Genomic DNA, 22,119 nt, shown 5'->3' on the forward strand with positions numbered 1-22,119 from the left:
GCTGATGTGAACATTAAGATCAAAATATCTGGCTAGATATAAAGCAGGTCTACACAAACAAAGCTTGCAAGAAGCAATGTTCACAGTTGCTATTTTGCTATGCAAATAGCCATTCATAATGAACTGTACAGAATCAGCTTGTAAGATTTAAATGAAAGTGTTTTGAAAACTCATGCCCCAAGTGAGGCTCCTCCATGCTTAATCACCTACACAAATGACCTGCTTTCCAAAAGCAGCCACCTCTTGTGTTTGCTTCTGAGGGAACTGTCGACTGCCCAGGACTGATTAAATGAAAACACTTCCTCTATGCCTATGAATTTTAGCTTGGAGACACAGCTTTGAACATCACATTTGTAATATATTGCTATAAGTGTTAATATTAGCAGGACAGACCACCGGATTCTACTCTTCCTTCTGACATTATTCAGTTTGTGACATTAAAGAGCTCACTTAGTTCATGCTTTAATGTACGAATAAGAAAAATCCTTGTTTTAAAATGGGCAGAACTAACACTTGTGGCAGGAGTCATCTCATTAGCCATTGACCTAATCTCCAAGCAATTCACACCAGACTTTCTTTATAATCCACGACAGAAATGCGCACTCTAAGGATGGGATTCATCTAATCAAGTACACAGCACTGTAGGAGGAGATAAACCACATTGCAGACTCCACTGACAAGTGTGATTAGATCTCTGCTGACTCTGAAGGGAGACTCGTGATCTGAAGATGTTTGTGTGTCAGCTGCCAATTCCCAAGCATGAATCCCTCCATTATTGTCCAGTTGAGGCTGTGGTTTCAGGATCAGCATCAGCTGTTGCCAGTATACGGTCATACACTTTTCCCTGCCCCAGCCACATGGTTCTGTGTGTCAGCTTTAGCAATCCTGCAGTGCTAGGTAAATAGGATTAACTTGCTGAACTGGCTGAAAAGTAATGATGAAGAAAAAGAATTCGGTTTTGGTTACGCTGTCAGGCAAAGCTGATGCCCCTCACATGCCCTAATTTCTAGATCTGAGGCATGACTGGGAGCAGGAATGTAATTCTGAAAAGGAATTGTGGTGGCCCTTTTTGGCACCAGCTTTTATTTGGACCAGCTTAAGTTGACCACAAAATGGCCTCTGTGGAAGGCAGTTCTGAAAATGAATAGACTTAGTTACAGAACATGAAGTTAACATGTCTATGCTTACTGCCTGGGGATATGATTTGACAAACATCAAATACAATTGATCCTTCAAAGAGGCCTTCATGTCTCTGTCCTTATATGAAGGTCACATTTGGTGTCTGCAAAAAGGAGCAGTGTCCAGCAGGTCTCAGAGTCAGGATCGCAGCACATTCCAAATAAAAGCATCAGCATTTATTGTGAAATAAAGTGAAATTCATCCATGTCAAGCTGATGTAGTTAATATCTAATACACAAATGGTAAAATGATGAATATGCTATTGCTCAGCCCCTTGAATGACTTTACATAAAAAAGACTTTGTGTTAAGACAGAAGGGTGCAGCTCTTGCCTGATGTGTGTTGTGGCAGCAAGAGCAGCAGCGATGTGTGGGTAGGTGAGTTGGCTGGAAACACCAGGAGTACCTGGATTGCTGATGGAGGGTGAGCCTGAGGCTGCCCTCCAGATCAGACCTGTTGGTGCCAGGTCAGAGTGGGAGCCCGTCAAAGTGTGTTGCACATGGGCCCCTGTGCCTGAGCATGCCCTACACGTCCTGTGCCACCAGGCCCTTTGCTGCAGGCAGGCCTGTCTTGCAGAGCAGAAATTATAGGATGTGCCATATCCTGTGCTCATGGCTGTGCCAGGAACCACCCTGTAAACTCCGTATATACACAGCCAGCGTGACAGCTTCCATTCCGGTTTGCCCGGGGATCTTCCTCTTCTGGGCCAACACTGTTCTCGTACCATGTTCTAACATTGCCTAGTTCAGTCCCTGGCACCAAAGTCGGCTCTTTGCACAATGTTCCCTTGATGTCACTGAGTTCTCAGGAGACATAGAGGTGTACCAGCATAGCCCCATTGGTCAGGGCAAAATGTGCCACCATAGGGCACTTCTTCTTTGGCAGCATTACACGGAGGTGCTCTGCACCCTCGCACAGTTCAAAGCTGCACTTGTTGAACTAGTTTTGAACTGACTTTTCCAATGCCACAACAGGCACGTTTATGACTTCCTACAGTATTACATGTTCTTGTAGGTACTTACCTCGAAGGATCTGAGTGATCTTTTTCCAACGAAAGACTTTTAGAGATCCTACACTAATGAAATCCTTTTTCCTAGAGTGACAGTGAAAATCCCTGCCCCGATAACCAACTCAGATGACAGAAAGTATCGTATGTTTTCTGACAGGGTCTGATACTGAAGATAGGTGGAACAGGTGCTACAGTGATTAGCACATATCTCTCAGTGCCTGTCCTTGGCAATTACCCATTAATTCATTGACACTCATTGCCACAGCTCCAAGAGAACTGGCTTGGATTACAGGGAGCAACTTCATGTTCTTTCTAAAGGTAATAAAAAGCAGAGTTAACACTATGATTTATTAAAATGCCATATGAAAGATAATTTATTTCAGTAACAATTAAAAATGTTACCAACCAATTGGCTGAAAAGAATATTTTTCATTCTAGAATTCCATATTAACAGAATTTTCCTGTCCCTGTTGAATCATTGTTACTGTCTTTCCAGCAGAGAGCTACACTATGTGCAAAAGTGAGTAACACCACAAGTTTCCCTGACTTTTTTCCTTTAATGATTAATATGGTGGTGATTTTTCTAGTAGGATCCACTTGAGCCTTGAGCATTGGCTGAATAAGGTATTAGCTCTAACGAATACCTTATTAGTATTAACTTCACAGCTGATTAGAGCAACTGTTTTGCCTGCCTAGGCGTGGATTTTAAGAAAATACTAATTGTCTCATAAGCAGACAAATTGGTAATCAAAGCAGACAGGACATGGTCTTAAGTCCATCAGAAAAAAACAACTGTTTATTAGAAAGAGTTATAGATTGGTTGTGCAGTTAATTGTGCCAGAAGTCATGAAGCAGTTAAGAGGTCTTCGAATGCCATTGGATCAAATGAATGGCTTGAGAGTAAGAAAGCAAAATAACTGAAGTAGAAAGACCAAAACTGGACGTAAGAAAGGCATATTTTAAAAACCAGTTGTTTCTTTATTAGGGAAAAAATATCTTGGAAGGGAAAAAAGTGGATTTTTTAATCTGCTTTGCAAGGTTCAGAAGAGGTGTAGTGGATGATCTACTGACCCCCTCAACTTGTCTGGAGTTCTACTAATTCCAAAAAGCCCATATTTCACAGACGTTGTAACCATGTAGAAGAAGAAATCTCTTTATAGAGCAAGGTGTCCTTAATTTCCTATCTTAATGCCAATTATAGCTGTAGTCTTTCTTCACAGGTCACAAACAAAAGCATGTAAGCTCATGCTTAACTCACCTCTGTTCAGAGAAGTCCTTTTAATTAACTGCAAACACATATCTAAGTCCTTTCCTTGATAAAACTGCTTTCCTGAATCAGGACATAACAGTAAATTCCACGCAGAGCAATGTGAACAGTAATATTCACTTTTCATTTGTTTTATTTTTCATCACAAGGAACAAACTTGTTTATGTAGGTAACTGGACAGTGAATGCTTTGGTGTTGCTGAGTGGACCTAATTTGAAGAAACCTTGAAAGGACATCTACCAGAGAGAGACACTGGCTGCAAGAAACGCAGCCTAAAATGAACACTGACAGCCTTGAAGTGGAACAGACAGATGGAGTCATGTTTGCCAGAGTCCCACAAGCCCTCATTAAAAGCAGACAGGTCTGATGACTGCACAGAAAGGGGAAAAGTTAGGTGTTAAAAGGAGGCAGTGTGCTCTGTAATACGTGACTGCATCAGCGGTTTATATGCAGGGTTTCACCTTTTCAAAGTGGAAAGGCATGGACTGATGAAGAGCCCTCCATGGTGGAGATCTCTCCACTTGCAAACCTGTGCAGAAATTCAAAGGAAAAAAGCAGGGACTTTATTTACTCAGCAAATATGCTGAGTAATAGCAAAACTCCCAGCCAAAGTCCTGTTCTTCCTACAGTGCTCAGCTGGCTTAGGAGAGCTCCACAGCACTCTGTACAATACATTTCCTCTCAGAACAGGTGACAAGCAGCAGCTTTCTGTTGAGCCCTGGCAGCTGGTTCTGGGGTGGTATGAAGCTGCATGGCAGAGACCCAGAGTTACTTCTTCCCCTCAGAACACAGAGCACTTATGATAAGTAAACAGATTTTAGATGGGTCCTTCCACATGTGTGGATCAGAAGCTGAGCCGAGAAAGAATTGTGTGAGTCACAAACAATGCCTGGAAGCCTAAAAAAGAAAACACAACAAAAACCCCTGAGTCCTCCCTACTTTGAAGACAAAGTATTCTCCTCAAAAGCATAAGCAGGAACAAAATGTTCTTCTGTAACAAACCATTTATGGTATCATTAGGTACCATTATCAGTCACTTTCCCATTAACCTTAAAATTGATAGTGTTGCCAGATGGGTAGCCCTAAATTTAGGAACAATTCCTGGTTCTCTTGGCTTTTGGTGTATGGTAATAGAATGGAAAGGCCTGGAAACAGCAGCATGCAGCACACTGGGTTATGAGAAAGAGTCGTAGTGATGTGTGGGGAAGTCATAGCGATGTGAACTCCTGTGTGATCCAGCTGCCGGTCTGTGCCTGTCATGTCCAGCAGCGGGACTGGGCTGCCACAGGGGAATTATACATTAAAGCCCCTGTGTTTGAAGGCCCTGGAGACAATGGTGGCTGATGGGTAAAACTAGATGCGCAGCCCTATTCCTCGGGGAGCAGTGGAAGGCCTGAGGAACACTGTTACACCCCGCCTGAGAAGAAACCATCCCCTCCCATTCTCCTAAGGTATATGGTCCATGTCTTGTGGCTCTTGGCCCCAAAAGGAATTCAGCATTCAGCCTGGTATAGTGGGAAGAAAAGCTATTCCTGGACATGGATAAGGATCAAGAGCATGCCATCCTGTCAGGGGAAGACTGCAGCACACGGATCAGTGGTATGTGTATCCTTGAGCAGATTAGGAGGTCTCGCAGTGAAGAAATGTTAAAAGGGTCACAAATTGATCTGGACATTGTTTACATACCAAGAAAGATACCCAAAAAGCTCTAACTCCCCTCCTCAAGTCAGGCAAAGCTCTTGACGCAGTTTATGTTCAGTGGTGGTGAATTTTTATTTATCAGGGTGGTACTGATATCAATATCCTGTTTATTTCCCTCAGGAGGGGACTGAGTACTTTTAATCAAGAAAACTATGACGACATCACAGGAGCAACCAACTAAGAGCTTCAGTAATTCCTGAGGTAGAGCCAACGAGAGATATTAAACTCCTTGTCCTCCCTGCCTTCCTATCTAAATTCCATTGGATTAACACCAATCCCTGTAAAATGATAATCCACCTCATTAACAGGCAGTAAAAAAGGTTTGAGCCGTACCAGTTTCTTTGACCCATATATCCTAAATTTGAGTAATTCTTCCTTGCCAACTAATGGCCTTGTGTGGGAGTGAGGAGGAGAGGACACGGGCATGTTCCGTTTCCATATAATTGCCGGTTAGCTTCCTGATTATTTACTTCTTAGTAAGTGACATCGGGGCATACGGGAAGCCAGGCAGGGGAAGAGAATGTTATAGCAATCTAATTGTTGACTCTCTTTACGACGGTCATTAAAGCATTCCCTGTGGGTCCCTACCGCTGTGCTCCACAGCAGACCCGGATTTTGACACAAGCATGATCTCACAGACAAGAGGGTTCGGGGACACAGGTCAATAGAGCAGTGCCTGTGATGCCCAAGCCACATCTGGCACGCAAAACAGGTTAAGTAAATGCGAGGGGATGGCACACACAGATTAGAGCAGTGTGGTGCTCAGATGTGGGCTCACGGGGACGCTGCTGAGCTCAGGGGAAGCCTGACCTGAATTACTGCCCTCAGTTATGCTTGTTGATAAATCTTGCCTAGTCAAAATGTGAACACATAAATATTTCCTTGTCAAAATGTGAACACCTTCTGTCATTTTACTAATGAAGTGAAGTCAAGAGTCTTTGCACAGACACTAGATCACAATCCCTTTGGAATCTCCAAGCGCAGCAACAGGCTTTTACAGTCTTGCTAGATCTTCCTTCTCAGGGCAGCATTTTTCTTCCTGCCTCTATGTATTCACACACACAGCTACACCTCTACAGCTGCAAAGAGCCATGGCTGGTTGTTCCATCTCTCTCTTTACGGAATATTCTTTGGCGCTCTTTCTCTGGTTGCCGTGATTGTTGGCTCCCTTGGAACACAGTGGGCAAAGTATGAGCTCAGCTCTGCCTTTTTGTAATTTTTTGTGATTACATTTTTATGTGTTTTGTTGTTGTTGTTGTTGTTGTTTGTCTGGATGTCTCAAAACATTTTCTTTCCCTGTCCTAGCCACAAGCGTAAGAAGAGACTGAATGTGGCACTCAGTGCCATGGTCTAGTAGCCAAGGTGGTGTTAGGCCAAAGCGTGGGCTCTGATGATCTCAGAAGCCTTTTCCAACCTAATTGATTCTGCAATTCTGCAATTCTGCAATAAGCCAAACAGTATCCAGGGACTGAGCTTTCAGCATTGATTTTTTCTCTATTATTATATAATTATAATAATAATTATAATTATAATATTTAATAATTACTTAATAACAATTATTATTGTATATTATTCCATCGTATTATACAGCTTCTCAAAACTTCATGCAAAACTCCTCTCTTCTCTCCCAGTTTTTTTTAGTAGCTCATCGGTTATTATTGATCGCCTCATGAGATGAATGAGTGATTCATCTCACTGTCCTCAGTGGTACGAATGGGAGAAAAATTAAAAGGGCTGCACAAAGGGCCAAACTTCATTGAAAAAGGGCCAAATCTCACAAAATTCACTACCCCACGCCCGTGACGTCACAGCGCCCCCTCAGGCGCGGCCCCGCCCCTCCCGGCCCGCAGGGGGAGCCCCGCCCCCGGGCGCGCGCCGGGCCGGGGCCGTGTGAAGCGCACCTTTTGCACGAGTCCCGCTCGCCGCGGGCGGGGCCTGCGGGGGCGGGGCGGGCGGGGAAAGCCGGCGGGCTCGTCCAATCGGAGCGGTCGCTCCCCCACGCGTCATGCGTGGCACCGCCCCCTCCGCTTTTCCAGGCACGGGCGGCTCAATGGGCGTTACCGGGCGGGGCGGGGCCCTCCTGTCGCGAGGGAGCGCGGGCCAATGGCGAGCGGGGCCGCGCGCGGGGGCGGGAGGGCACGGCAGGGCGGGGGGGGCGCGGCGGCCAATGGGGCGAGGGCGGGGGCGTGGCCGAGGCGGCGCTTGGGTTCCGTGTGGAAAGAGTGAGGGGGCTCGGGTGCAAAGTTTGCTCGCCCGGCGCCTGCGGAGGGAGCGGCGGCGGCGGCGGCGCGGGGGGAGCGGAGCCGAGCGCAGCCGAGCGGAGCGGCCGCCCGAGCGCCCGGGGCTCCCACCGCCCGCCGCGCTCCGACCATTCCCGCCGGGCAGCCGCGATGTGCGGGGGGATGGCGGCGCGGGGTCCGGGCGGGCCGCGGTGCTGGCAGAACCGGCGGGCGCGGCTGCTGTGCATGCTGGCACTCACCTTCCTGTTCTTCGTGGTGGAGGTGGCGGTGAGCCGCGTCACGTCGTCCCTGGCCATGCTCTCCGACTCCTTCCACATGCTCTCGGACGTGATGGCCCTTGTGGTGGCCCTGGTGGCCGTGCGCTTCGCCCAGCGCACCCGCGCCACCAAGAAGAACACGTTCGGGTGGGTGCGGGCCGAGGTGATGGGCGCGCTCGTCAACGCCGTGTTCCTCACGGCCCTCTGCTTCACCATCCTGCTGGAGGCCATCGAGCGCTTCACCGAGCCCCACGAGATCCAGCAGCCGCTGGTGGTCATCGCCGTGGGAGTGGCGGGGCTCATCATCAACCTGCTGGGGCTCTGCCTCTTCAACCACCACGGCGTCGGGGGCCACGGGCACGCCCACGGGCACGGGCACTCGCACGGCGCCCGGCAGCAGCACCCCCGCGCCGGCCCCAAGCCCGAGCCGCCGCCCGGGGACGGGGAGGCAGCGCTGCACCGCGAGGAGACCAGCACCTTGGTGGAGAACTGCAGCAGCTCCAACGGGGTCAGCCAGGAGAAGCTGGGTAAGCCCCGCGGCGCCGCTGCCCCATCCAGGCAGAGAAAAGCGGGAGGGGTCCTTTCCCCGAGTAGGGCGGTGGCATCCTGGTCACACCCGGCGCGGGCTGTGCGGGGACCACCTGTCCCCCCTGATGGGGAAGAGGCTAGAAACTTTCTTAGCAGCGCTGTTGGGCTCATGACTGTCGCACCTCTGCCTCGCACCTTTCCTTCAGATGCCGTGAGCTGCATGCTTGTCTTGCAGACAGGTCAGAGTGTGAAAGTCTTGGGATAAAGCGGTGTGCCGTGGGAAAAGTTGGTTCTGCTAGGGAAGGCATATGACAAGCGTTTCTTGCCTAGCGACACGAGCTGTCACAAGGCGCTGCCCTAATGCCATCCGAACTGGCTGCACATCAAATGGAGCGCGGCTCAGCGCCTTGGTCCCGGCTCCTCCATTGGAGCAGTTATCAGCTACTTGTCAGGTACCTGAGAAGCTGCTCTCCACCCGAACGCAACATGCTGAAGTATATTCCACTGCAGTAATGTTGTACGTCTTCGTGGCATCGGTATTAATAGAAGTCTTGGAAATTGCCAGTCAGAACTGTGGAAGTCGGAATGTGGAGCTCACTGGTGTCAGAGCACACGCATGGTGTCTTGGAATGAGTTTTCTTTAGCTCTCTAAAGCATGCATCTTCCCACTCAGCTTCACACAGACACAAATTTAAAATCTTCCCTTCCCTATTGTGGTCAAACTGTCTGTTCCGTGGGTGGGAATTTCTTGGGTTATTTTTTGAAGGATCCAGAAGCCTGGATTTTGAAGCTGCTTGGTTGAAGCCCAAGTCCTGCATGGTAGCAGAGTGAAAGGTGTGCGACTGCCACTTCTCTGTTCATATGGCATCCTTTGTCACCTCGAGGAAGGGGCTTAAGACTTTGGAACCCATGTAACTCTTTCAGTTTCAGGGTGACATCAATGGAGCTTTAACTGAGCAGAGTGAACTTTGCTACAGTTTCATTTTTTTTGTGGTCAGAGGTTCCAGTATACATTTGAGAAACTTAGCAGTTTCTGTTTTTCTGACTCCATGTTGGCTTTGGAAAGACAGGTTTTGCAGGAGGATAGGAGAGTTCCTCTGAATACGCTACACCATTTTCTTGACCACATAATAAGCTCTTAGTGTTGGTTTAGTTCCAACAAAGATATCCTAATAATTAGTTTCAAACAATGTAAAATTCCCTTAACCGTTGGTCTGATAGATATCTTGCCTTCAGAATTATTCTTACATGGTGAAAAGTTGTGCTTTTAGCCAAGTTTTGGACTAGTTAGACCAAAAGATTACCTTATAGCATGAATTTAAAATGTATACTGTTTTGAGCTAATTTGTCTGGAATGTCTCATGGATGTGCTTCTGGCAATAACAAATAATTTGTTGTGGGTATTTAGGTGGTAATAGGGCATAATTTTGGTCACAGTGAAACTTTGAAATAAGTTTGTATTTCCTTCTGTGCCCTGTCATGATTATGTAATGGATGGAGTTATTCATAGTTTACCCATGGAAAAGTTACAGGTAAAGGTGATTGGAGACTTGGAAGAAAAGGTGAAAGATGTCTAGGTAAAGACTAGGGTGGTCCTGTGCCTTCACTGGAAATTGCAAAGAGGGATTGTCCCTGATTTCCTAAGGTGGAAGCGGAAAGCAAGGGATAACCTTAGGGGCTAGTCCTGCACAGGCATTTTTGTGCATACAATTTATGTAAAGTAATCAGTTTATAGTTAGATTTCAATGAGCATATTTCAGATGCAAATGTTTTAACCATTTGCCATTAAAAAAAATCTCAAGAGCTTTCTGGAACTGTGTTCCCTGTTACCCTTTCTTATAGACAGCTCTACTGACTTTTCAGCTCTCCTTTATTCCAAGCACTTGACGTAGAACAGAGAATTCCTATTTCCTTGCTTCCATGATGGACCTTGAGGTCTGAACTCTGTAACCTGAGACATTTTTCTCTAATTTATTGACTTCTCTGGAAAGTTACAGGTCCCATGTTCCATAACTCCTAGAGGTAGTGTGGAAAATTTAGCTGGAGCTTTAGGGCAGAAGCGGGATGCATGAGGTAATGAGCCTGAGGCTTGGAACTCGGTGCTCAGCTGCCTTCTGAGAGCCCACCCCTTCTTCAGAGAGGAAAGGATTTGTGCACACTTTACCATTGCAGAATTGCAGCCATGAGAGCAGAGCGGCAGAAGCTGCAGGTCTTATTAACGTGTTAATGTTTACAAAGCTCTGAACTGAATAACCTCAAAAGCAATAAGAGCTTGTTGTCTCAGTTTGTCAGGCCAGAGGCCAGTGCATGTTGCATTTCTTTAGCACTGGAAGTGTCCGCGGAAGAACTTTTGAAGTAAAGCAAGAGGTTAATCATGTAAAATTCTTTCAAATTTAAACAACGGAAGATGATTTTCTTTCAGAAAACGTGATATGTATATTTGTTCCCCTGTAGCTGGTTAGCTGCATTGGAATGGTAAATAGTGCAGACAGTTTTGACAAAGAAGAGCACTAAAATGTTCGTTTATGCTTTGCACAGTCCATGACATATGGCATTGGACATCAGAAGCTGTATGTCACTTGCATAAAAAGTATAATTTTGGTACTTATTTATTTATCAATTACATTCTGAAATATAAATAACACTAGTTCATAGCCACTGAGAGCTTCAGAGATAGCAGTATTGAGTATAGGACAGTTTAAGTTGATAAATTCTGTGTTTCAGACCTAGAAGCTCAGCTGATTGTCCTGCTGGCTCCATGCGCCATCTCGGAAAAACTTCCTTTTCCTTGAATTCAGAAGCCTTTTGAAAATGCACTTCTGAACCTGAAAAGAAGCTGCTATACAGCTGTATTCATACAGCTTTTGAGCTTCTGGCTTCAAATTGTAATACAAAAGAGCAATGCAGTCCTATGGTTTGAGATTTTAGCAATGTGATTAGTCTTCTAGTGTTTCAAAAGAGGGAACTAATGTAACTAACTGAGCTACTTAACCAGCTTTTTACATATGCTCTGTAGTTCTGCATTTTGTTTAAGAAACAAACAGTGAGTAGTCAAGTGGTTAAACAGCTGGAAAAGGTGACAGTAGTTTTTCAGTAGAATAGATTAAAACAGGTCATCTTCATTCTTTGCCACTCTACATCTTTAAACTCCATGTAGAAACAGTTGCCTTTTAGACTTTTTAGATCACTTATTGGGACAACTGAATATTTCTCAGACAGAGAAAATCTTGCTAAGTGTGTGGGTAGAGCTGCTTGCTTTTCAGTTTCTTACTCGATGTGGCATGCTAATGTTGGCTATTATTTTATAAAGAATTACAGTAATGTGTAGTATTACAGCATCTGCCTAATGGTTTTATTGTTTTCTTGTCAGGTGATATGAAAGATGACATGGCTGACCTACAAGTGAACGGGAATGCTGGCCATTATCCTCTGGATGAAGAGGAGGTTGAAGAAGACTCTAGTGCACAACTTAACATGCGTGGAGTTTTTCTGCATGTTTTTGGAGATGCCTTAGGTTCAGTAATTGTGGTAGTGAATGCCTTGCTCTTTTATGGGTTGTGGAATCCATGCCCTGAAGATGGGCCTTGCTTTAATCCATGTATCAATAATCATTGCATGGAAAATGCTACTTTATCCCAAACACTTGGCAGAGCTAACAAGTCTGAGCAAGAGGGCATTACAGTGGCTGGTCCTTGCTGGTTGCTATATTTAGATCCTGTCCTTTGTTTGATTATGGTCTGTATACTCCTTTACACAACTTACCCATTACTTAGGGAATCAGCCCTTATACTTCTGCAGACTGTTCCCAAACAAATAGATGTTCATTCTTTGAACTCAAAGTTACGTACCCTCGAAGGAGTCGAAGCAATCCATGAGTTACACATTTGGCAACTAGCGGGCAGCAGGATCATTGGCACTGCTCACATCAAGTGCCCTGACCCTTCCACATACATGATGGTGGCAAAGCGCATTAAAGAGATCTTTCATGACGAAGGGATTCACGCAACTACCATTCAGCCTGAGTTTGCCAGCGTTGGCTCTGAATCGGGGAGAGGGAAATGTGAGTTGCCTTGCAGGACTCAGTGTGCTTTGAAGCAGTGTTGCGGAACGGCGGAAGATAGTACTGCAAAGAAGACAGAAAAATCTTCATCACTTAGTATTTCTTGTTCAGAAGTTGTCATTGAATTTCCAAAAACGAGGAGGACTAAGTCGGAGAGCATCCCTTCAGTGAAGCTAGAGGCAAACACTGATCAAAATGAGCAATTTGAGTCATCTTTGTAACTCCCCGAACGGTGCTACCTGAGTTGTGGTAACTTTGTCAACAGCTGTGTTGCAAGAGGAAGAGACAGACGTTTTGAGTTGCAATTTTGCCAAGTAGTGTAATTGCTGAAGTCCTTGTTCTTGTCATATTGCTAAATATAGAATGCTTGTTTTAAAGAATATAATGTCACTGTCATGATACAATGTGTTTGTGTTGACTTTGTTTGACTGAGACAGACAGAAAGTGCACCTATGCTGTAACAACTTCAGAAAACCAGTTTCAGCATTTCAGCAGAGACACTTTTTGCTGTGCTTCAAATTAAGATTTTTTTTTTTCAAGTGAAAAGGTATTTGAGGGATAAGCATGTAGGAACTCGATTTGTGTTACATATTTCTTGGACCTACTTTTTCCTTTAATATTTGATTTGTAGATGTTTTAATATATTGTTTATTTAGAAGCCCTAAGAAAACCAAAGTTCATAGAACATTTTAAAAGAGAAAGCTACTAAAAACTGGAAACCACTTTGCAGTTTCACATATTTTTCTTAAAGCTATGTAATAATAATAAATGTGAAGGCTTTTCAACTGAATTTATTGCATTTTTTGAAGAGAACATCCTGTGATTGTTAGAAATTGTCCTCACTTCTTTTGGTAAGGTAGCAAAGTAATTGAAAACAACAGATGTGAAAGGGTTTTTTTCTACCAGAATGGAAGTTCAAGCTACTGTATACTGCTCTGTGATCAAGATGTGAGACTGATTGATACAGTAACACATACTTTCATATTTTGTGTATTTTCTGGTGGCTTTTCTTGCTTCCAAGTTGTATCTTGGAAGTCTTCAATATTTAAAGAACCCTTGACTCACAGTGCTGTGAATCAAAAGCTGGAGCTTTATATTTAACTGATGCTGAGTTTACTAAGACAAAATAATTAGTTATGTCAGTAAGTGCGCAGTCGGGGAACGTCTGCCAAGCACCGACAGTATAATTTGTGCTTTCCAGCTCAGACAGCAGCTTCGCAACAAGTAACACAGTGGTGCATTTTGCTTCTAGTTGAGTGGAAGCACTTGCAGTGACTACAGTCCTGGTCCCCACCGTGTCCTCAGGAGCCCTCCAGGACTTTTGAGGAAGTGGCGCAGGGAGCAGGATTTCATTCACTGTATTTCACACTTTGAGGTGTTTATGTATCACGTAATTTCACTTATTAAGTATCCAAATCTGTGTTTTAAAATCTTGACTCAGTTAATTGACAACTGGCTCTAAAGAAGCTGTTACAGTATGCTGCCAACTTACACCTTAGCAGAGAAGAGAAACTGGTCAGTGGGCTCTGTGAATTTGGCAGAGACTAGGTGAGAGTTGAAGATAAAACATATAAGAAATATAATCTAAAACCCCAGCCCTTTTGATCCACTCTCGCGTTACGTACAGGAACTAATGTCTTGTGCTTATTTGACTCTCCTATGCTCAAAACTGGAAAACAACTCAGATCTTCCATTGTTTGTTCTATGACTCTGGACATGATAAACACTTTGCCTGAGTTTCCCTGTCTTAAAATGGGGATAATACCTACCTCACAGGGGTGTTGTGAGGCTTAACTCTTGTGTGAAGAGCTCTGAGATTTGTTACTTGGAAGGCACTGAAAAAGAGTAGAAGATACTAGATTACATAGTGTTTGCTACTTCTACAAATGTATGGCAATACCTAGGCACAACCAGAGGGAACTGAGAATAGTTTTGGCCTTATGAAATTCTTTGATGCTGTGGTTTTCAGGTTTTTAACAGTATTTAAATGTAGATTTTTTTAAAAAAAGAATGTTTTGTTAGTGAAGGGAATGTAGCTTTGCCTCCAGATACAGAACACCTTGCTAGTTTGCATTTCTTACATGTCTCATATCGTAATTGCTCCTAAATAGTTCAAAATAGTCCTGCTGCTCATCGGACCTGGATTGGCCCAAGTCACGTCAGTGGTCTTACCCAAAGCAGAGCATTGCAGTCAACTCTCGATTATCCATGGGTTGATTACCAGTGTTGTGTATTAACTGTGCAGTCTGCAGAGCCCAGACCAGCCCTGCATCGCGTGCTGTGCGCTGGCCAAGTGCTGTGTGCCAAGGCATTGGAAAAGCAGAGGCACTCAGCCGGTTCCACAGGAGCCCCTCTCACAGGGTGTGTTGGCCTGGGTGCAGCACAGCACCAGGCACTTATTTTGCCTCTTGGCTGCTCAGATGCATCTGCAGGAAGCTGCAGAGTGTGGATAGGTCGGTTCAGCTTTGCGCTGTTTTGGGGATGTTGGTGCTTCACAGCCACCAGCATTGCTCCCCTTTTTCTGTGTTTATGCTTGTTGTACAGTCTCATAAACTAACTTAAATATGTTAATATAGTATTTATATATGTTTTTGTTTTGTCTGAATTATCTTAACTCTTTCTTCTGTTACCTGTATATGATCTAGAGTTGACTACATTTGCAGAATATGCTACCACTGCTAGTATACTACAGAATATTAAACAAGTAAATTTTGAAAGGAACAAAGTACTATTTTTTTTTTTAAAATTTGTATCCTTGCTTTTTATGGTAAACTTTCACTAATTATTTTGATCATTAGTTTAAAATTGGTCTCAATCATTAGTTGAGGTCCTGCTGTATATCTCTAATGCACCATAGTACTACTGCTCTTTAGTTTATTTAAAAAGATACCAGCAAGACAAACCGTAGTAGCACTGACTGTGACTTCTCTCCTGTTGCTATTATAAAAACAGAGCAACTATTAAGTCATAACAGTTGCCATCGCTGGTCTCAGTAAATGCATCTGGATAGATGAAGTTGTAGTCACTATTCCATTTTAAACTATTTAATCTTTTCTTTTTGAGCCAGAAGTCATATTTTTCTATTTCTGTGTCCATTGCAGGCAATGGCTAGCTTAAAAGACAAAAAGCTCTCCCCCTCATTATTTTAATTACAGGATGAAGATGTGATGGTGATGATGGTGATGGGGGCAGAAGGGGGAGTTGCGTGGTCTCTCTGTCATGTGCTGTGTTGCACGTGCAGCACCAGCTGGTGTTGACGGGGCCCTTTAGTCTCTTTAGCCTTCCATGGCAAATTCCCTGAAAGCATATAGTGAGGTCAAGTTGGTGGCTGTGCAGCAGCAGGAACATAATTTTTCTGTTTGTTCTGGCTGTATGAGACCCGACTGTAGCCCACTAGCTTGTGATAGAGCTTGAATTTTTTTTAACCTGATCTGTCTGAGGTTATACAGACTTGATTTGTTGTGAAGATCACAGTTTCAGAATACTGAGATCATTCAAAAACACTGCACAGTCTCTCTTTTTTTTTTTTCCACAAAGCATGGCACTAGTGAATCTCATGTAAGTGAACACTGCAATGGAGGGGGAGCTAATTGTATTGTGTATCACATTCCTGAATTTTTAAAATAAAAAGACCTATGGAACACTGATTTTAAGGAAAAATAAGTTTTTACTTCAATGTCTAGATTGTTTAGGCTTCCGATTAAATGTGTCATAGATGTACCAAATGTCACTGGGTGAAATATTTTACACTTACTATATGTCTCATCCCGGAACATGCTGTTTTAGAATCACTTCTTAGATTATATCTGCGCCTAAGGTGCAGTGCAGAACTAATTCAGACACTCAGTGGGCTAGCCACAGCTCCATCAAGCTTCCGTTGTAGCAGGGTGAATCGTTTCTGTGGAACCCCTCATAATTTTAGCTTGGTTGCTTTAAACAGCCATTCTGGGCTGTTGGTGGTATCTGTTGCTGCTGCATCGTGGTGTGCGGTATGGACAGACACAGAGTTATGCAAAAGAACTCGCCCCGACTTGTGACTCCCCAAAAGTCACGGCAGGGGCTCACTCCTGAAAATGTCTGTATTCTTGAGTAGTTTCATCGGGCTGACGAGTACTTACTTGCATGCAAAGAATTACTTGTGGGAGTGAGTCCAAAGCTTCTGCCAGTGCTTTTACAGAGTAAAAGTACCTAGATTTTATGGATGTATTAAAATCAGGACTATTGTGGTGTTTCTAAATTTGCTGCAGAAATACTGTCAGTTTGATCCAATTCCAGGATTTATTCCTTTCCCCCGTTCTTAAAAAAGAAAGGGGAAAAAGCTCACTGAGTGTCCTGAGACTTATTAACAAGTTTAGCTAAACTGACATTGCTGTTTGCTTCTGAAATCAGGCCATCTGAATTTATTAAACACTGCTTGGTAGAGTTTGGGGAGGAGGGATAAAGATTCTTGCCATTCTCATTCCCCTGCCCCCTGCTTTGACTGCACTTTCTAATCTCTTCAGCTATGGAGAGACCTGGGGGGACAGAGGGGGTGAATTTTTTACCTAGATGTTCCGAGTTCCACATGGAGGGAATGGGAAATACTGCTAACTATATTTAAAAGCATATAAATATGCTCTGACTATTTTAGTTTCATAGCATAGCATCAGTTACACCCTTTTTAGGTATGCATTTAAGTTGTCAGCTCCATGGCATCTCTGGTTTTTTCTTTCTCAGCTAGATGGAAAGAGGTGGATGCTCCAATTGCTTGGGCTAAAGCCAGACTTGACAGTTTTCTAAATCAAACGTAGCTTTGCTGATAACAGAAGGGTCCGATTATTCCTAGTGACCTTTTCTTTGTGTGGTTAGCTGCCCGTGAGGTACAGCACCATGTTTTAGCAGGCTCACATTTATATTTTCTGCATTCACCGTGTGGTCTAATTAGTTGAAGAGCAAACCCACAAAACTGAAAAATATCTTTCATCAATATATCTCCAAAAAGCACATGGGATTAATTTGGCTTCTTTTTTTTCATGTCCTGGATCCTGTTTCTGAACAATGTTAAAATATAGTTGGCATAGCTTGTTCATTGATGATATTTCTTTTTGCCTTCTTTTAAAATAAACAATAATGTTGGGGTTTTTGTTCTTTTTTTTTTTTTTTTTTTTTTAAGTATTAAAGCGCTGAGAAAATAAATGGAGCTCTTGAATTTCAAACGCTTTTAGTTGGGATTTCTTTCTCAGATCAGTTCCTGGGAAGGAATTTAACTGGTTGGAATGCACTTTCACCATCTCACAGAACCTCAGAAACAAATGCGAAGAAGCGCACAAATAGAAGAGGAGGTTAGTAAATGAGTTGTGAAGTGCTGGCCTCCAACCGTCTGGATTCCAGGTGCAATTAAAAGAACAGTTGCTCAGTTCTAGTATCACGTGAAGAGTTAATTATGCAAAAAGCATTTTTTTTTTCCTGTAAGAAAAACAACTTCTGAAAAGAATAAAAAAATCTTCCTGTCATGTTAATTGGCTGTGGCTAAATATCTAACGTAAGAGTCAATAAGGTAGGCTTCCTAATAGAAGTCTGTACTATTCTGTTTAATGTCTGGAAAAAAAGCTACTTTAGAGCAGAAGATGCTTTGGTACTTTTCAGCTTCATTTGATTTCATTCAGAAACACTGCAGTTTGTGAAGTTTGTTGGGAGAAAAGGACTGACTGCGGCTGCCAGCACTAGCACTGAGGAGAGCAAGATGGTTACTAATACCTGCCTTGAGCTGTTAATGAGCTTGCAGTGATGAGTTCATTTTGGAGCCCTTCACTGGTGCAGCTTCAGCAGCTCCTTTTACTGCTTCAAGGAAAGGTGATCCCATATTATTAGTTATATGCACAGGAGGGTGTGTTTGGATGTGCTGTAAGCATTGCACATGAGCTTGAGTTCTGCCATTTTCCAAAGCTACTTCTACCTCATTATGAAAAGATGTGATTTAAACTTAATATGAATATCCTTTATGAGACATGCTGTTCTGGCAATTTTAATTAATAGAAGAGAAGCTTCAGATCTGTAGCTTACTTTTGCTTTTACACCTACCTTTACTCATGTCATTCCTAGACCTCCTACCCCAGATAGTTGCCCGACTACCTCGAGGACCAGATCCTGCTCCCAGAAAAACAACTCCTTGCTGTGTTTGCATTGGAGGAGCTGATGCCACAGGAGAAGGGCAGGATGATAGTGAAGCTGTGTCTGACCCCAGGCAGACAAGCACTTTCAGCAGGCACCTTCTCAGTCTGATCCATCCCAAACCTGGCATGAAACCTGTGCCACTGAAACTTTGGTTAGCATGTTTATATATGCATTTTTGGTTTTGGTTTGTTGGTTTTTTTGGTTTGTTTTTTTTTTTGTGACAATCAGTGCAAACCTTAAACCAGTGCTGAGACCAAATTGTAACGCCTCTCCCCCCACCTCGACATCACCCAAGCTCTGTTTCTAGTTACAGTGTTTCTTGGCTTTCCAGCATTTCCCTTGCACCAGCTCCTGCAGCTAAGAATAGCCATGGTGATGCTGTGGAACAGGATGTGCAACCTGCTGGGCTTCCTGCATTTGTGCTTGTGTTGCTGGCCTGGGTTGAAGCCTGTTCTCCTCATCTTCCCTGCTAGTGCTGCTGGACTCACTGGGTGAATTTGTTAGATTTGATTTGTTGGATTTGGTTTGCTGTGGGTTGGCCCACACTCGTTTCAGTTGCCTTCTGCACTATAGGCAACTTCATTCTGCAGTATAGGCAAAACCTCAGCTGAGTGAAATATTTACTTGCTGCCAGCCTTTCGTGCTCCAGAGTACATCTGCTGAGTGTAAGCAGATGCTGCTGGCCTGCTGCAGACCTGGATTCAGCTCCACGGGTTGGTTTGATGTTACCGTGTGATCCTCCTCGCTGAGGGTGCAGCGAGTGCAGCATGGTGAGTCTCTGCAGGTAACTGGGTCAGTGCCACTTACCTGATCTGGGTGCTCATACCCTAGTTTAGGAGTGAACAACACTCCCACAGATAGAAGCTGCACATATTGCTATACCCTCAAGATTTTTTCATGAGGCAGTGTCAACTGGAGACACAGCCCATTGTTCTTATCCTGGGGTGCTCTAGGACTCTTCCCCCAGTCAGTTGCAGACGAGCAAGTTTTCCCTTGAGAAAGGGTTTACGTGAATTAGCAAAATTTGGGGGGAAAATTTTCACTTGTGTTTGTGGGCGTGTGGGAAGGTTCTGACCCAAGTGGATGGGTTTAGTCTGTGTGCTTCCAGCTGAGCATTAGGAGCAGTTGGATTTAAATACTAGGTAAAATCTAGGCTCAAGCAGTTCATCCTAAATACCCATAATGCCAGAGTCTTAGACTTCTATGTCATGCTGTTTTGAAGTGATTTGCTCTTTTCACATTGCTGTTCAAAAAAAAAAAAAAGAAAAAAGAAAAGGAGGGAAGAATTGTGTTTAATTATCACAAGAATTATTAACCAGCCTGGGTAGGTGTGTTTCCAGTTTGTCAAAAATCTCCCTGCATACAGGAGATGCACAGTAGAGACACTGCTGAGTTAGTCAGCAAGCTATCGCTAGAAAGGAGGTGTTTGGTACATATGCTTGAGCTTGGAAATGGAATGACACTTGGCACCATAATGTCCCAGTTATCTTTTTCTGAAGGAGTAGGAAAACTACAGAACTAAATATTGAGTCAAGCTGCGTGGGTAGAGCTCCTGTGTCAGAACCGCGCTGATGTCACAGTCGCAGTGTGACATCACTAGCTGTATGTGAAAAGCTCAGAGCATCACCCAAGCTGTATGTGTTATTCAAAAGCTCGGTAACATTTGCTGAAAACTTTCATGTTTGTTTTTTTTTTTTTCTGTTTTCCCATTCCCTTAATGCAGAGAGGTTTAGCCACACAGCCAAGGGGAGACAACTGAGTATGGAATTGAATGGCCCTGCAACACTTCGTGCTGCTCCGAAAAGTTATGTGCCATTGAACCCAGAGCTTGAACGCCACTGCACTTTGTGTGCCCTTTCTAAAAGTATCTGCAAAACCAAGGAATGTCAAAACAATGTTTCTCTGTTGAAAGGTGGTGAGATACTGAAGTGCACAGCTTCTGTGGTTGCCTTCTGTGGTGCTCTTATTTGCTGGCCTCTGCCCGGACAGTTACCTTGGCTATTACTGTGTGTGCGTGCAACAATTAGTATGGCATGGAAAAAGAATGGGACAGGCACTGAAGTTCTTTAGATTATTATTATTTTTTTAATAAGAATAGAAAATATGATCTACAAGATTTTTGCCAAATTTTCTTTGGGCTCTGGTAGTATCAGAAAGGCAGATCACTTCTCCCATGGTGGTCACTGATTAGCAGAGAGCAAATAAAATTATCAGTGGCAAAAAATGAGCAATGGAGTGTGTATAGGTTTTGCTTTTGGATTGGGTATATTTTTTTTCCTCCTCCTGCAGCTGTTTCAGTGAGGGTAATGATGTTCTTTGGCCTTCCTCTGCAGTCCTTAATAACTTATTACTGTGAGACCTACACATGGTGTCTATGGAAATCAAAGTTAGTGAAACATATGGGAAAAAAAGCTTAAACAGATCACAGCTGAAACTGAGACCTTAATCTTTCTGAAAGGGTAGCCAACACAGCCTCAGCAGTTATATCAGGAAAGGGTAGTGTGAAGTACAGAAATGGTGTAGGAAATCAGGTAACAGTAGTTTTGTTTCACACCCGAGCATATGAGAAGTAGTCTCTCCCTGCAACAGAATGCAGCTTGGCAAAAATGTCTTTGCATGGAGGCTTTGTTGCTGGCAGTGGTTAAAACCCTAACAGAGCAGTATTTCTCCAAATGACTTAAGGTAAACTCAAATGTAGAGAGTCCTTGTGCAATGTGAGAGTTCCCCTTTTGAAACAGTGCTGTGGAGAGAAAAAGTCATTGGTCTGGGCTAGGGCAAAAATTAAACAAGATAAACAAGGGTGGACTGCTGTCATCTTCCCCTTTATCTCTAACCTTAACCTTAAATTGCAAATTTGAGGTTAACGCAATGCAGTGGGTCTGCAATTACTGAAACCAGCTATGTTTCAGTAGATCTTACTTATTTCAATGATGATGAAGGTTTGAAAGTTCCTCTAGGTAACGGCAATATTTCTTATGCTTTTAAAGTTCAGATGCGAGTATTTTTTAATATTACTAAATGCTACTAAGGATGTTTTGAAATTAAATAATTATTTTTCCTGATAAAGCATTTCATAAATGATTTACTAATTCTGTATCCTTGTTTCCAATCCAAGTAATTCACAGGACATAGGAATAACCTTCATTTTCAAAAACCTGTCCTATTTTTGCTAACACTGTGGGTTTTTTAATATCAGCTAGAAAGAAAGGAAGTTTCAGTTAAGAAAAAGTTGAATTAACTACACAATTTTGGTAACAGGTCACTCGCCACTAACAAGTACTTAAGCACTGTTTAGAGCTCTGAATAGCTGTAGAACATGTGAGAATAGGGACCACAGCAATAAATTAGGGTGGAAAAATGTTTGCTTGAACTTGACAAAGAAGAAGCTGCTTCAGTAATACTTAAGAAAATGTATCTGTTCCTAAGTTGCATTATAGCATCCTGCAAAACTAACTCTTCGAGATACTGGTCATGTAATTATAACTTTATTCCAGAAAACCAAATTAGGTCCTATCCTATGCATTGATTTATCCAGCCAGTGAAAGTATGGTAGGAGGACAGTGGAGAGTGTGATAGATGCAATTCTGGACTGTACATCACTAAGCTACTCCTTGGAGTGCATGCATTTCTGCTTTTAAATAATGTGAGAGTGTGTTTGGGGTTTTACCCAAATCCAATCATCCTACTTTTCTAACAACTTTGTTCTGACAGGAACTTTGTTCTGAC

General features: G+C 43.4%; 1 protein-coding gene across 1 annotated transcript; it reads left to right on the forward strand.

Moving 5' to 3' along the window:
- The first annotated feature begins 7,545 nt into the window (after positions 1 to 7,545).
- On the forward strand, positions 7,546 to 17,324 carry SLC30A1 (solute carrier family 30 member 1). Its single transcript, XM_017811755.1, has 2 exons — positions 7,546 to 8,179; positions 11,551 to 17,324. Exons 1-2 carry the CDS (start codon positions 7,546 to 7,548, stop codon positions 12,459 to 12,461), a joined length of 1,545 nt encoding a protein of 514 aa, XP_017667244.1. The 3' UTR covers positions 12,462 to 17,324.
- Positions 17,325 to 22,119: the final 4,795 nt, after the last annotated feature.

This window comes from Lepidothrix coronata, unplaced genomic scaffold, assembly GCF_001604755.1.
Source record: "Lepidothrix coronata isolate B3197 unplaced genomic scaffold, Lepidothrix_coronata-1.0 Scaffold33, whole genome shotgun sequence".
Taxonomy (NCBI): Eukaryota; Metazoa; Chordata; class Aves; order Passeriformes; family Pipridae; genus Lepidothrix; species Lepidothrix coronata.

Excerpts from the sequence above, each read along its gene's own strand:
- SLC30A1 (XM_017811755.1), top strand. The coding sequence starts at position 7,546 with ATGTGCGGGGGGATGGCGGCGCGGGGTCCGGGCGGGCCGCGGTGCTGG. Across the intron at positions 8,180-11,550 it reads GGTCAGCCAGGAGAAGCTGG|GTGATATGAAAGATGACATG; the intron begins GTAAGCCCCGCG and ends TTTTCTTGTCAG.